We start from the raw sequence: 13066 nt of genomic DNA on the forward strand, positions 1-13066 counted from the left end.
AACAGTATGTCATTCTGTTGCCATTTTTGTCCTAATTCTAAAAATCCAAAGAAAAGGTGCTTCACTCTATTGATGTGGTTGGAGCTGTTCAAATTTTTAAGTCTAAAGCTTCATATCAGCAGTCTTGATTCCCTGTTTGTTCTGCCTGAAGGTCACTCACAAGGATCATTCTGCTACTCAATCCTCTATTTCTAGGTGGATTGGTCAGCTCTTTTCTCAGTTTTCTTTTCCAGATCAATGCCCATTCCACCAGAAGTGTCAGTGCTTCCTGTGCTATTCAGCGTCAAGTTTGTTAGATGATTCCAAGCTGAGCAACACCACTCCAAGTCTCAAATGCCCCTTGAACTGCACAGAAGTGGTGGTTAGAGAGCCTGTTCTTGCTCCTAGTACTGTGACTATAATAGATTGTGGGCCACATATCGATGACCTCACATCTTGATTAAATCTTTCTTTTTTTTTTTTTTTTTTGGCCACAGCCAGTCCCTACTCAAGGGCCACGCCTTCCTCACTCAAGCCAAGCTTGTGAGGCTGCTACCTTTTCTTCTTTTCGCATGTTTACAAAGTTCTACCAAGTAGATATTCATGCATCTTTGGCTTCTAGATTTGGGAGTAAGGTCTTGAGGCGGTTTTTGAGTTCACCGTACCTTGCTAGACTAGAAGTTGGAAGTAACCTTTGGGCATTTGCGTCACTTGATGCATTTTCTAGCATCCATTAATGGTAAACGTTAGCTGTGGAGTGCTTTTCAGGTCCAGCACCTTTTGGCATTACTTTGGCACTTGCACTGTCTCTAAATACTCTGAGCCTACTGTTTAGACTGAGCACCAGGGGTGTACCTCATTATTTGCTCTGTTGTGCCTTTTGATTGTTATGCTACCTCTGGTTTTACCACAGTTGATGCTGGAGCACGGATTGCCTTTTTTCCTGCCATTCAGCTTAGGTATGCATCATCCTGCTGCCGTTCCCGTTTTACAAAAGAGCCATGTGGAACTTGCATATTTGATTCATTCTTGCTGCCCGCCTACATCAGCTCTGTTCTTTTGACACTTATCAGTCACCAGGTGCCTGGGTTTTTGAATACCTAAGGCCTTGCCTTGAATGTTGAACCTAGCAGCATCACTGCCACACAGTTGCAACATGGCACTCCTCTAACTGATCCGCAAAGTTTACTCTGTACCCTCCGTGGACACAGACATCTGCTGTCTAGAATCCAGTGTCCCAATAGTTATTCCACCTCATCGCTTTCCCAAATGCCATCGACTTTGTGTGCACAAATCTGATCTACCTAAGGCCTTAGAATAGACTGGGCCACCAATTGCTCAGACCCATAGTATTCCAGTTTGTTTTTGAGTTAACAAGTCTCACTTGCTATTACTTACAAGAGGCTGTACCTGTTTATCTTCAGCCATACCTTCGCTACAACCTCATAAAGCACACATTTTACATAGCATCTATTAGCTCTAGCAGGTAGGGAATGGTAATCTGATGTCACATGCAGAGCACATAGCAGGGAGCTGAGTGTAATCTGTTAACCAAGAGAGAATGGGTTTGATCCTTAAAAAAGATTGCTGCAACGCAAAGATGGACCACTTCCTAATAGGGCAAGTGGAGCATATTTCTGCAGCCTTACATCTGTTATGACCTGTTAGAATTGCTAAAACGTGTTTCCCCTTATGGTGTGATGTCCAAATAAATGCACAGAGCATTCTGGTTGCTAATGCTAGGTGATGGTGGTAGTTATAGGTAGTTTGCCCTCTAGGCAATCGGGTGCAGGATGACTCTTTAGACACGCAGGCTTTTCCTTCCCGCTGATGCTTTTCTGCTGCTCATTCTCTGCTTCCCTGTACCACCATTCAAATTGCCAGATCTTCTCCTACTCCCCCTCTCTAGGCTCAGACACCACCTGAGTACTGCTTTGTCTTCACCACACAAATGATTGTGAGTTCTTTGTACATCAGGAGTAAGGCAGCCTGAGTCTGATTATGAGTGTACTGTGGGTCCCAGTCTTACCCTTGCTGATCTCCTTAAGAGTGCTCTCCTGGAAACTTGATCTCCCCTACTGGTACCTTCTGGACACAAGAGAGGTTCGTGATGCATCTCTGACCCCGAGTCAGATATTGGAGGAGGGCCGGTGTTTCTGTGATCCATCTGCAGGCAGAGCAATCTCTAGTCTGTTGATAGAAGTGTGTTCTGTCAGGAACAGGGATGCATTTGACTCCATGGGATTCGTACTACTTGGGTTAGGCCCTCTTCCTTGACTGCTCTGCAAATGGCAAAGGATGCCTCTCTGGCACAGTTACCCAGTTTCTAGATTCGCTCAGAAGGATCTTCTTAGCTGTTTTGTTAAGACCCCTGTCGTTTGTGCCATGGATCTTGCTGCTTCATTGGATTTGGGGAGTCTGAAGCATTCTTAGCCCTGTGACTCTTGAATCCAAGATAAGGCTGGATATTTTTTCAGCAATTTCTTCCTAGAGCTTGCCCCAGAGTTGCCTTTTGTGCCACTGTTGAGGGTTTGGCTTAAGGCGGCCATATATGGATTAAAAGTAATCCGGTTTGGCGGGAACCCACCAAATTTCGATCCGTGTATGGGCAGGCCGGTTGTACACAGGTTGATCTATCGATCGACTTGTGTAAAGCAAGAGAATAGAGTATTTTCTGCCCACCCTTGTTGAGAGGCTTTCCAGGCATCAACCCTTCACTCGAGTTAGTATCATGGAATTAAAGGAGTTCCACCTGTTTTCATAAACTAAAAAAATAAAAAGTCAGCAGTTTCAAAAGCATAGCTGCTGACTTTTAATAAACCGACTGTTACTTGCCCCCATGGTCCAGCAATGTTGCTGCCTAAAGGCTAACTCCTCTCCCCCTCTTCTGACACTGCCATAGTAACTGGGCACCCGGCCGTGATAGGTTACGGCTTCCTGGCCAGGCGCGAGTAGCCCTGTGCTCTCCTATTGGCCAGCCGATCTTGTGGGACCTGAGTTGTGTCCCAGAAGATTGCTGGCAGGGAGGGGCCATCTAGATTTCGAGAGGAGGAGTTGCCTAGGTGGCCGATGATAGGAGGCAGAAAGTGGGACAGGAATTCCCACGATAATCCCATTTTGGTGAAGCATTGTTCTGTTCTGACAATGTCTCCAGATATGGAGACTTCTGTGGGGCCATGGGATTAGGGACTTAAAACCTTCCTTCTAGACTGACCTCTACCAAGGACTTCCCCAGTTCCCTTGCCTGGTACCTGTTTTCAACTGACATTTGTGATCTCTTTTGTTAAGCAGGTTTGTTTCACCCTCCCAATTACACCACTTTGTGGGTTTAGGTTGCCCGGCTTCAGGCTTGCCCATGCTTCAATGTTCCCTTTTATGTTGTAATTTGTGTCTGGTTGGTGGCCATTTCTTCTTGATCATCAGGTTGTTTCTGTGGCCTCCCAATGGTCGTGCAGGTTCCCCCGAGTATATGATGACTTGTGTCCCTCAATGGACAAGAAAGAAATGGCATTAGCGTACATCTTGGGATACAGAGCCATAGTAGTTACTATGTGGGTTATAGGGCCACCTTCAGGTGATGGACACTGGCATGCCCTAAGACAAAAAGTACACTCCCTATATAACCCCTCCCACTGCTGAAAGCTCCTCAGTTTTTTTCACCAGTGTCTAAATTGTTGGTCACGAGTAAAGATGTGCTGTGCTGAGCTCCACTGGAGCAATCCCTGATGGAGCTAGCCACACAGCCGAATCCATTCAAAGTGTCTTTTTGGCCAAATTGAATGGTATCTGGGCCTCGTATCTGAAGAAACAAGGTCTTGCCTGTAACCCTTCTCTTTAGAGAGCTGGACCCAGTACTTTTTGGTAATAAGGCCATAAAGTTTTTACTGGTGCTATTACAGGTCCAGGATTGTGGGTTTCCTCGAGGATCCCCAGCTCCTGAAGGTTTAACTGAACCCACCGTGAAGGGTGAAGATTGGGTCTGTTGGTTTTTAACATTTTCTTATGACTGTATCCTTTTAAATATATTAAGTGCTGCCATGCCTATGTGTCACCACTAGGGGCTGTATTGAGCACTTACCGTCTCATGCTTCTCAGAGAGCCCACGTTGTGTCCAGGAAGCAGCAGGTTTCTCTAACTCCAGCCAGCAGCAAGACCTCCAGTAAGTCTGGGGGGTTCCCTCTCCCCACCAGATGCCCCCCTGTGCTGTTTTTTTCTTCCCCTCTTCTCGGGAAAGAGCGCTACAAGAAATTTTAGAAAAAAAAAACTGCACTCTGCTCTGCGGCTTCCAGACCGCCCCTTGCCATTCCTTCTTCCCTCCCTATGGATCCCTTAGGATCAGAGCCCGTGCTCGCCTGTGAAAGAGCTCTTTTTTTTTTTAAAAAGGAGGGGGAAGATCTGTAGGCGACGTGTAGGCTGCGCTTAGTGTGGCATTGGCGTCTTCCAACGCCCAGTGCAGGAAGGAGTGTTTTAAAAAGCACAATTTTTGCTGTTGCAGGCTGTGGAGAGGCCACAAGAGCAAAGGTGGCATTTTAAAGGTTTGGTGACACAGGCTTTCCCTTTGACACATTTACCGCTGCATCAGGCTGGGCATTAATAGGAGCAACGGAGCTGGACTATTGCTCAAGCAAGTGATTGCATTCCTTCTGGTAGTACCTGCTTTGTGCATCGGGCTATGGTCAGAAGGGGGGTAAAAACACCTCAAAAGGGGCTTTAGAAAGACTTTTACAGTCACACAGAAGCCTAGAACCATCTCAGGAAAGATGGCATCCTCCCTTGAGAATAATAGGGCTGGTCAGAGTGAGCCATCAGGAGGGGCAAGTGTTGCAGCTGCTCTTACCACTGCAGCCCCTGTGTATATTACCCAATTGGTTCATTCTTTTTCCTATGCTTTTATGGTTTAAAAAAGCTTATGTATTCTGAGTGGGAGCACCCAGATAAAGTTTTATTCCTCCGAAAAAGTTTTCAATACTTTATTCTATGGCGGAAGAGTTTTTTTTTTTTTTTTTTTTTTTTTTTTTTTTAGTAAGTGGGGAATTCCAGCAAATAACGCTGCTATGTCCGCTGCTATGTGCTATGTAATGCTGCTAAGGGTCTGTCAGTCCAGAAACTCATTGACCTTTTATATACACACACTAATTACAAGCAAGCGGATCATAGGTGAGGCTGGTTAGCTTTTAATAGCCATTGTTTCAATGTTATCAGGCCAAAATCGGCAGGTTATGTAAACCTTTGATCAGGGTCATTTGGGTAGTTTGTGTTGTCATTATGATTTAAAGAGTAAACACAGTTAATTGATTGACTTCAGTCAAACACTAACCATGAGTGAAAAATGTTTAGCATTCACAGAAAAATGGCCAAGAAATCATAAATTCTGCCGGGGGGGGGGGGGGGGGGGGGTGCATCTATGTGTGTGTGTATATGTATATGTGTATATGTATGTATGTGTGTATGTGTATATATATATATATATATATATATATATATATATATAATCGACACAATTTTTTTTTTTTTTTCTCTATCCATTTTTCAGTACTTGATATTTTCCTTTGTATACCCAGGGGAGCTCTAAGCGGAGGAAAGCTAGAGGTAAGAAGAGTAAAGTTGTGAAACCAGTAAAAATTGAAGAGGAAATAAAAAGCGAATCTTCTCCACCTACGTCTGAAAAATCTGAGGAAGAGGAGGAAGAAGACTGTGAAGAAGAAAAGGTTAGAGCGAATAAATGTGTATAGTCCTGTATGAAAGTAGTATCATTTGTCAGTTTTAAGCCTTCATTCACTGCACAGGCAAAATGTGCCAGTCAGGTATATTTCTTTTTCATCCAGTAAGGGACCCAGGTATTCAGCTATTGTTTGGGTATACCGCCACTTATAGGAGGCTTGGACTCTGGCAAAAAACGCCGACATCTGCTGGGTGTGTGGAGTGACGCACGCATGCTTTTTCCTGCCATTCAGCATAGAGGAAGCATTGTCCCACTGCTGCTCCTGCTTTGAAAAGGCACCATATTTAACTCTGTTCTCTGGTACATGCTTCCTAAATGCTTATAGTGACCTGATCCCCTCTGGCCATCCTGCCTGGGTTTAAGTATGTGAGACCTTGACTTCTACCTTGAGCCTAGTTGCATTACTGCCACATAGTATCAATATGTCGGTATCTAAACAGAGGATAGTCCTACTGCCAAGGGTGACCCCCAGATCACATTCTTGCGGTTCTAGTGATGTTTACTCTGTAACCTATGTGAGCACTCGCCTCTCTAATCTGAAATCGGGTGTATTTATTGTTTACCGCTTCAGTTTCCCTTAGCTCTGTTAGGTGAGGTTGAGTCCCCTTACAGGCTTCCACTTCAGTCGCACAAGACTTTGTGGCAAAATATAATTACTCCTGGATACGGACTGCAGAGGATGTAAGCACACTTTTGCAATATCCCCTGCAGAGTCCATCTCTAATCTACCAGGGACATTAGAGCGGGCAACTGGTCATTTTGACAATTTCAGACCCAAAGTCCCCACTGAACTTCACATTCTAGCCTTGTCCCCTGTTTACATTATAGGCATGGATTTTTTGGCAAGCAGGCTTCCTCAACCAGCATTTCCTGGACCCAGGAGAGAGTGATCCTTATATCCTGAAATGTTCCAGGACGTGTCAGAAGTTTGAAATGCCAGTTGTGGACCTCCTGGCTTTCAGGCTCAACAACAAACTGGGCACGTTTGTCTCCAGATACAGGGATCCTGTAGCAGAAGCAGTGGGTGCTCTTGGATGCTCATATCTTAGTATTAGATTACTTTGCTGTATGAAGATGGCAAGCATTCTGGCAATCTTCAGCTTGGGATTCGTTTAGGAAAATGTGGTACTCTGACCTGAGAAGACTCTTGGTAGTTTCTGGTTGGCTTTTCCCTCAAAGATGGCTTTACCATCCTGTATCAGTTGCTGGCTTTAATGGCGTGGCTGTTAAAGCACAGATTTTGAGGGATGGGAATTTCTAAATTCATTATTGCCATGATAAACGCTAGAAAGTCTACTTCCTCAAAATGTCTATCACCATTCATTGAAGGCATACTTTGCCTGTCACAAGGCTTTTGTCACGAGGCTTTCATCCTAGGACATTTTCCATGATTTTACTCAAACTTTTTTTTTTTTTTTTAAATAGTTTGAGTTTTGACCAGCAATTGATCATCCACATCATTAGGGGCCAGATCTCTGCTCTTGCTATCTTTTTTCAGAAACCATTGGCTTCACATTTATTAAGACCTTTGTTCAGTGTCTGTCCTATGTATTCCCCTGTATGTTACCCTGTGACTGAATTTGGTTCTCTTGGCACTTCAGAAACCACCATTTGAATCCATTAGAGCTCTGTCTTAACTCTTGAGTGGCCTTACAGTATGCGTAGAACCCTTTCTGGTGTTGCACAAATACAACACTGCGTTACCTTTCTTCTTTCCTTAAAGAGGGATTCTACCAAAAAAAAATATTAAAAGCCAGCAGCTATAAATACTACAGCTGCTGACTTTTAATAAATGGACACTCACCTGTCCCGGGTTCCAGCGATGCCGGCAGCCGAGGCCGATCGATCGCTCGGCCCTCGGCTGCTGCCGCCACCATTCTAGCTGAGGGAATCAGGAAGTGAAGCGAATCGGCTTCACTTCCCGGTTCCCTACTGCGCATGCGCGAGTCGCGTCGCGCAATAGGAAATCTCCGCGCTGTCACTGGGACCCGTGTGTGTCCCAGCAGACAGCGCGGCAGGGCAGGAAATGGCGTAGACTCCCACGGGAGTCTATGCCCGGAAGTGGGTGTAAATACCTGTCTTTGACAGGTATCTCCACCCCCCTCCCCCCTGAAAGGTGTCAATTGTGACACCGGAGGGGGGAGGGATCCGATCAGCGGAGGTTCCACTTTAGGGTGGAATCCCGCTTTAAGGTAGTTTTGGCATTTCACCTCAAAGTCTGGATATAATTTTTCCGTTCCTCTCTCCAGTTCACCATTGCTTGGCTGTGAGTCTGAACCACTACTTTCTTCAAATAGAGGTAGTGTGTAATTTAGAACATTCGTTTCCTGTCAGGGCACACTATTCTGTGAGCGCCTCTTTGGTATTGAGCCACCGTTTCCCAGATTTGCAAAGCTGTGGCTTGGTCTTCTGTACACATTATCAGTGGTTCTAAGTTCTACCAGATGGATATTCAAGCCTCATCTGATGGCAGCCAATGAATGTAATGCCCTTCAGGTGGCCTTTTAAGCTGCAGGTAGCCCCCAATTCTGTTTTAGTAAGCCTGGTGGCATTTGTTCACCCCTCGGTCACAGTTGGACTGTTTTTGAACATCCCAATAGTAAATGACTACCTGTGTCCCTCAGGCTCTGAGCATGATTTATTAAAATATAGATATAACTTGAAATGGTCAGAATGGTTGGCTTGGCTTTTAACGTGTAGGAGTATACATCAGTGGCGGCCTGTCCATAGGGGGCACCCACTGCAGATATGTGCAATTTACAGGTTGCAGAATTCAGTTATGTGCGAGTTGCAGAATGCAGATATATGCGATTTACAGGTTCAGATTGCAGATATATGCGATTTTACAGGTTATGTGCAATTTACAGGTTGCAGAAAAGATGCCTGATGTGGTTATACACAAGATAGGAATGATTAACCTGCTTTAGTAGAGGCCTGTGTATAATGTGCAGCCTGGCATATGATGTGCAGAGCCCGGTGTATAATGTACAGTCTGGTATATGATGTGCAGAGCCCGGTGTATAATGTACAGTCTGGTATATGATGTGCAGAGCACGGTCTATAATGTGCAGCCTGGTATATGATGTAAATTCTATAAGGAGCATGACTTATGAGAAGTGGGGTGGGCCAAATGTGGAGGGGCAGGATCCCTATCCTAAAACTTCACCAGCTGCCACTGGTATAGATTATTTTGTTTGCAAATGTACTGTTTGCATCAACATCATAACAATTTGTGGATGTTTTTCAGGAAGAAGAGGTTTCAATAAAAACAAATAGTAAAAGGTCTAAAGTGGAAAAAGAAAATGATGAACGAATAGAACCTGAACCAGTTGTAAAAAAGGAGGTAGAGGATAAGAAAGAAATTAAGGACACCAGCAAGAAGGATGTAAAGAAAGATAAGAGGGAAGAAAAAGATGCAAAGGACAAAAAAGATGCTAAAACAAAAGATTCTGTGAAAGATAAGGAAATCAAAGAGGAAAAGGTAAATGCAGTCACATCAAGATAATGATAATTTGTATGTTAATCATTTGAATTTATTTTTTAATGGTTAGAACTAATGTAAATTACCGATTTTTGTAAATTATTTTTAAAATAACAAACCGGTTTGTATTTACTAGCTCTGTGCGCTGGAATTGAAGAAGCCGCCCGATCCCCAATTTCTCGGGTCCTCAGTGGGCGATGAGGGCTTCTCCTCCCTGGCAAGTGCCCCCATAGGGCGATTCTTATGAGGGCACTCATGCGTGCTCACTCCCTAGCCTCAGTCTATTGATGCCAATGGCTCTTGCTGCCTCATCAAAGTCAATGAGGCCAGAAAGTGAGGGGAGAGAACAGCTGCAGATGTGCACTGCGCTGGATTGATTGAGAGGTGAGGTAAGATACTTATGCCTAAACATATTTTACCTTAATGCAAGGAGTGTATTAAGGTAAAAAATGTTTACACTTAAGAACCACTTTAACAACTTTAGCAACTGAAGAATTTACCCCTTCCTGACCGGGCCATTTTTGTGATACGGCACTGCTTTGCTTTAACCACTTAACAACCAGCGCACGCCGTCCTATTTTTGAAGAGGGATATCTCGGTAACGGCAGCAGCTGCTGCCACAACTGAGATATCCATCTCTTCAGGCTCCGGTCGTCTGTACGATAATGGTGGTCTTCGCGGCGGATTCACCGCTATCAGCAGCGGGAGAGGTGCCTCCCGCCGCCCTCCTGCACCTTCCGCTGCTTACCGGAGCTGTCAGTAGCGGCAGAGGCGATCGGGTCCTGTCGATGGCTGGGTATGGAGACGAGTGAGGCTAAGATGGCCCCCACTCGTCTCTATACCATAGGAGGGCGGAAGCGACGTCAAAACGTCACTTCCGCCTATACCTCTTAAAGGTGTATTTTTTTTAAATGTAATTTTTTTTGCATTTTAGTCCAAATATGAGATCTGACCCCAGATCTCATATTTAAGAGGGCCTGTCATGCTTTTTTCTATTACAAGGGATGTTTACATTCCTTGTAATAGGAATAAAAGTGATCCATTTTTTATTTTATTTTTTAAACAGTGTAAAAATAAATAAAATCAATTAAAATAAATAAGAAAAAAAAAGGTTTTTAAAAACACCCCGTCACGACGAGCTTGCGCACAGAAGCGAGCGCATACGTGAGTAGTGCCCGCATATGAAAACGGTGGTCAAACCACATGTGGGGTATCACCGCGACCGGTAGAGCGAGAGCAATAATTCTAGCCCTAGACCTCCTCTGTAACACAAAAAATGCAGCCTGTAGAATTTTTAAAATGTCGCTTATGGAGATGTTTGAGGTTAAAAGTTTGACACCATTCCACGAGCCGGCGCAATTTTGAAGTGTGACATGTTGGGTATCAATTTACTTGGCGTACCATTATCTTTCACAATATAAATTTTTTTACTGTTGTCTTATTTTTTTTATTCAAAAGTGAATTTTTTCAAAAAAAAAGTGCGCTTGTAAGACCGCTGCGCAAATACGGTGTGAAAAAAAATTTCAATGGCCGCCATTTTATTCTCTAGGGTGTTAGAAAAAAAATATTAAATGTTTGGGGGTTCTAAGTAATTTTCTAGCAAAAAAAAACTCTTTTAAACATGTAAACACCAAATCTGAAAAAGAGGCCTGGTCCTTAAGTGGTTAACTTACAATTGCGCAGTCATGCAACGCTGTACCCAAGCAAAATTAATGTCCTTTCCCCCCCCCCCCCCCCCCATAAACAGCTTTCTTTTGGCGGCATTTGATCACCTATGTGGTTTTTATTTTTTGCGCTATAAACAAACAGCAACAATTTTGAAAACTTTTGTTTAAATAATAAAAAAAAAAAATCCTCAGTTTAGGCTGATATGTATTCTTCATATTTTTGGTAAAAAATATTGCAATAAGTGTATATTGATTGGTTTGCGCAAAAGTTATAGCGCCTACGAAATAGGTCATTGATTTATGGCACTTTTTTTTTTCTTTACTAGTAATGATGGTGATCTGCGATTTTTATCAAGACTGAAACATTGTGGTGGACAGATCGGACACTTTTGACACTTTTTTTTTTTGAAACCATTGATATTTATACAGAGATCAGTGCTATAAATAGCCACTGATTACTGTATAAATGTCACTGGTGTAGGGAAGGGGTTTACACTAGGGGGTAAATGTGTCCCCTCACTGTGTGTTCTAACTGGGAGGGGAGGTGGGACTGACTGGGGGAGGAGACCGATCCGTATTCCTATATACTAGGAACACGCGTTCTGTCTCCTCTCCCGACAGAACGTGAATTTTGTGTGATTACGCACACAGATTCACATTCCTGCTCTGTCAGGAGCGATCGTGGTTGCCCGGCATACTTCGCGGACACACACATCGGCTCCTCAGTGACGTGGCGCGCGCGCGCTCCCTATAAAAGCGTGAAGCGGAGGACTTCATATGATGCCTGCCCAGGGTGGGAAATCCCATCTGTGGATGTCCTTTGATAATACGGCAGGAATGAAGTGGTTAAATATTAACAATTTCTTCATGTATTTCATATACAGCCAGCAGGTGGATATGTTTTGGCTTTTTGTGATTTTCAGGTTTTCTTTAGCCCCTTTGGGAAAAAATCTGTTTACAAAGCTCAATAGCTCAAGCTGACAGATGGATGCTTCAGAACAGTCTCTGCTCCCTTCAGACAGCTTCATTCAAAGTTGGGCTGCAAGAGAATGGCTTCAGCTGGTGCTCTCCCTCCAGCAAAAGCCTAAGTATGAATTTTACTGCATGGCAAAACCTCTGCCACCACAGGGACACAAAGGATACAATTTTTTCCTTTGTGCCCTTTCACACTGCAACGCAGCCTATGGCTGTCCTGCCACTTGCTATGATAAAATGTAGACATGCTGCATTTTATCACGGTGCACTACGCCGAATCACACAGCAATGTACATCAACGCGGCACATTGCACTGCTGTACATTGTCGTGAATGAAGTATACGTTTTGTACACTTCAAGAATCGCAGTCCACACTGCCCCCTACCACAGCCGACAACAGTGTGAGACTTCATCCTTAAAGAGGAAGTAAACTCTGACAGGGTTTTACTTCCTCCTTTGCTCTCTGCAAATTAAAAGAATAATGGGTTAGTATGCATTGCATACTAGCCCATTATGTGACACTTGCCTACAAACGAAGCCTGTGCTGTCCCCTGTGCAGGCGGCGTCCATCTTCACCCCTCTTCCCTCCGGGGCCGCAGACTCCGGCTTTGTGACGGGCCGTAGCTGCGCAACATCATTCCCGCATATGCACGTGGGAGCCGTCAGTCACGGCACACGCTGGGGAAGAAACGGCACGGAGGTCCATTTCTTCACAGCGCATGCGCAGAATGGCGCAAATTTAGGAGATATTTCCACTACCTATAGGTAAGCCTTATTCTAGGTTTACCCATAGGTAGAAAGTCACACTAGTTTACAACCACTTTTACAACAACTCCGTTTTTGTTACATAGCAAGTGAGGTCGAAAAAAGACAGTCCATCAAGTCCAACCTATGTGTGTGATTATATGTCAGTATTACCTTTTATATCCCTGTATGTTGTGGCCATTCAGGTGCTTTAATAGTTTATTGAAACTATTAATGCTCCCCGCTGAGACCACAGCCTGTGGAAGGGAATTCCACATCCTTGCCTCTCTTACAGTAAAGAACCCTCTACGCAATTTAAAATTAAACCTATTTTCTTCTAATTTTAATGAATGGCCACAAGTCTGTTATGACAGATTGGGACTCTAAAACATAGTTAATACTGCAGCTGCAGGGACAGATTCACAGGACTCTTTGACTGTGTTTATGATGTCCGTTCAGTGTCAAAATGTATTATTGCATGTTATTTTATACATAAGA

The 13066-nt window shown here is 44.0% G+C and overlaps 1 protein-coding gene across 2 annotated transcripts in view; it reads left to right on the forward strand.

The window, feature by feature from the left end:
• Positions 1 to 13066, forward strand: part of CHD1 (chromodomain helicase DNA binding protein 1) — a 162130-nt gene that overhangs the window by 115147 nt on the left and 33917 nt on the right. For both annotated transcript variants that reach the window (XM_077462337.1, XM_077462338.1), the window contains 2 exons: positions 5541 to 5687; positions 8949 to 9182. In XM_077462337.1, coding sequence (XP_077318463.1) covers positions 5541 to 5687; positions 8949 to 9182 — 381 coding nt within the window. The remainder of the gene's footprint in view (positions 1 to 5540; positions 5688 to 8948; positions 9183 to 13066) is intronic.

The sequence above is a fragment of the Lithobates pipiens genome, unplaced genomic scaffold (genome assembly GCF_037356315.1).
Source record: "Lithobates pipiens isolate NorthernLeopardFrog02 unplaced genomic scaffold, aLitPip1_a1.2 Scaffold_3, whole genome shotgun sequence".
NCBI lineage: Eukaryota > Metazoa > Chordata > Amphibia > Anura > Ranidae > Lithobates > Lithobates pipiens.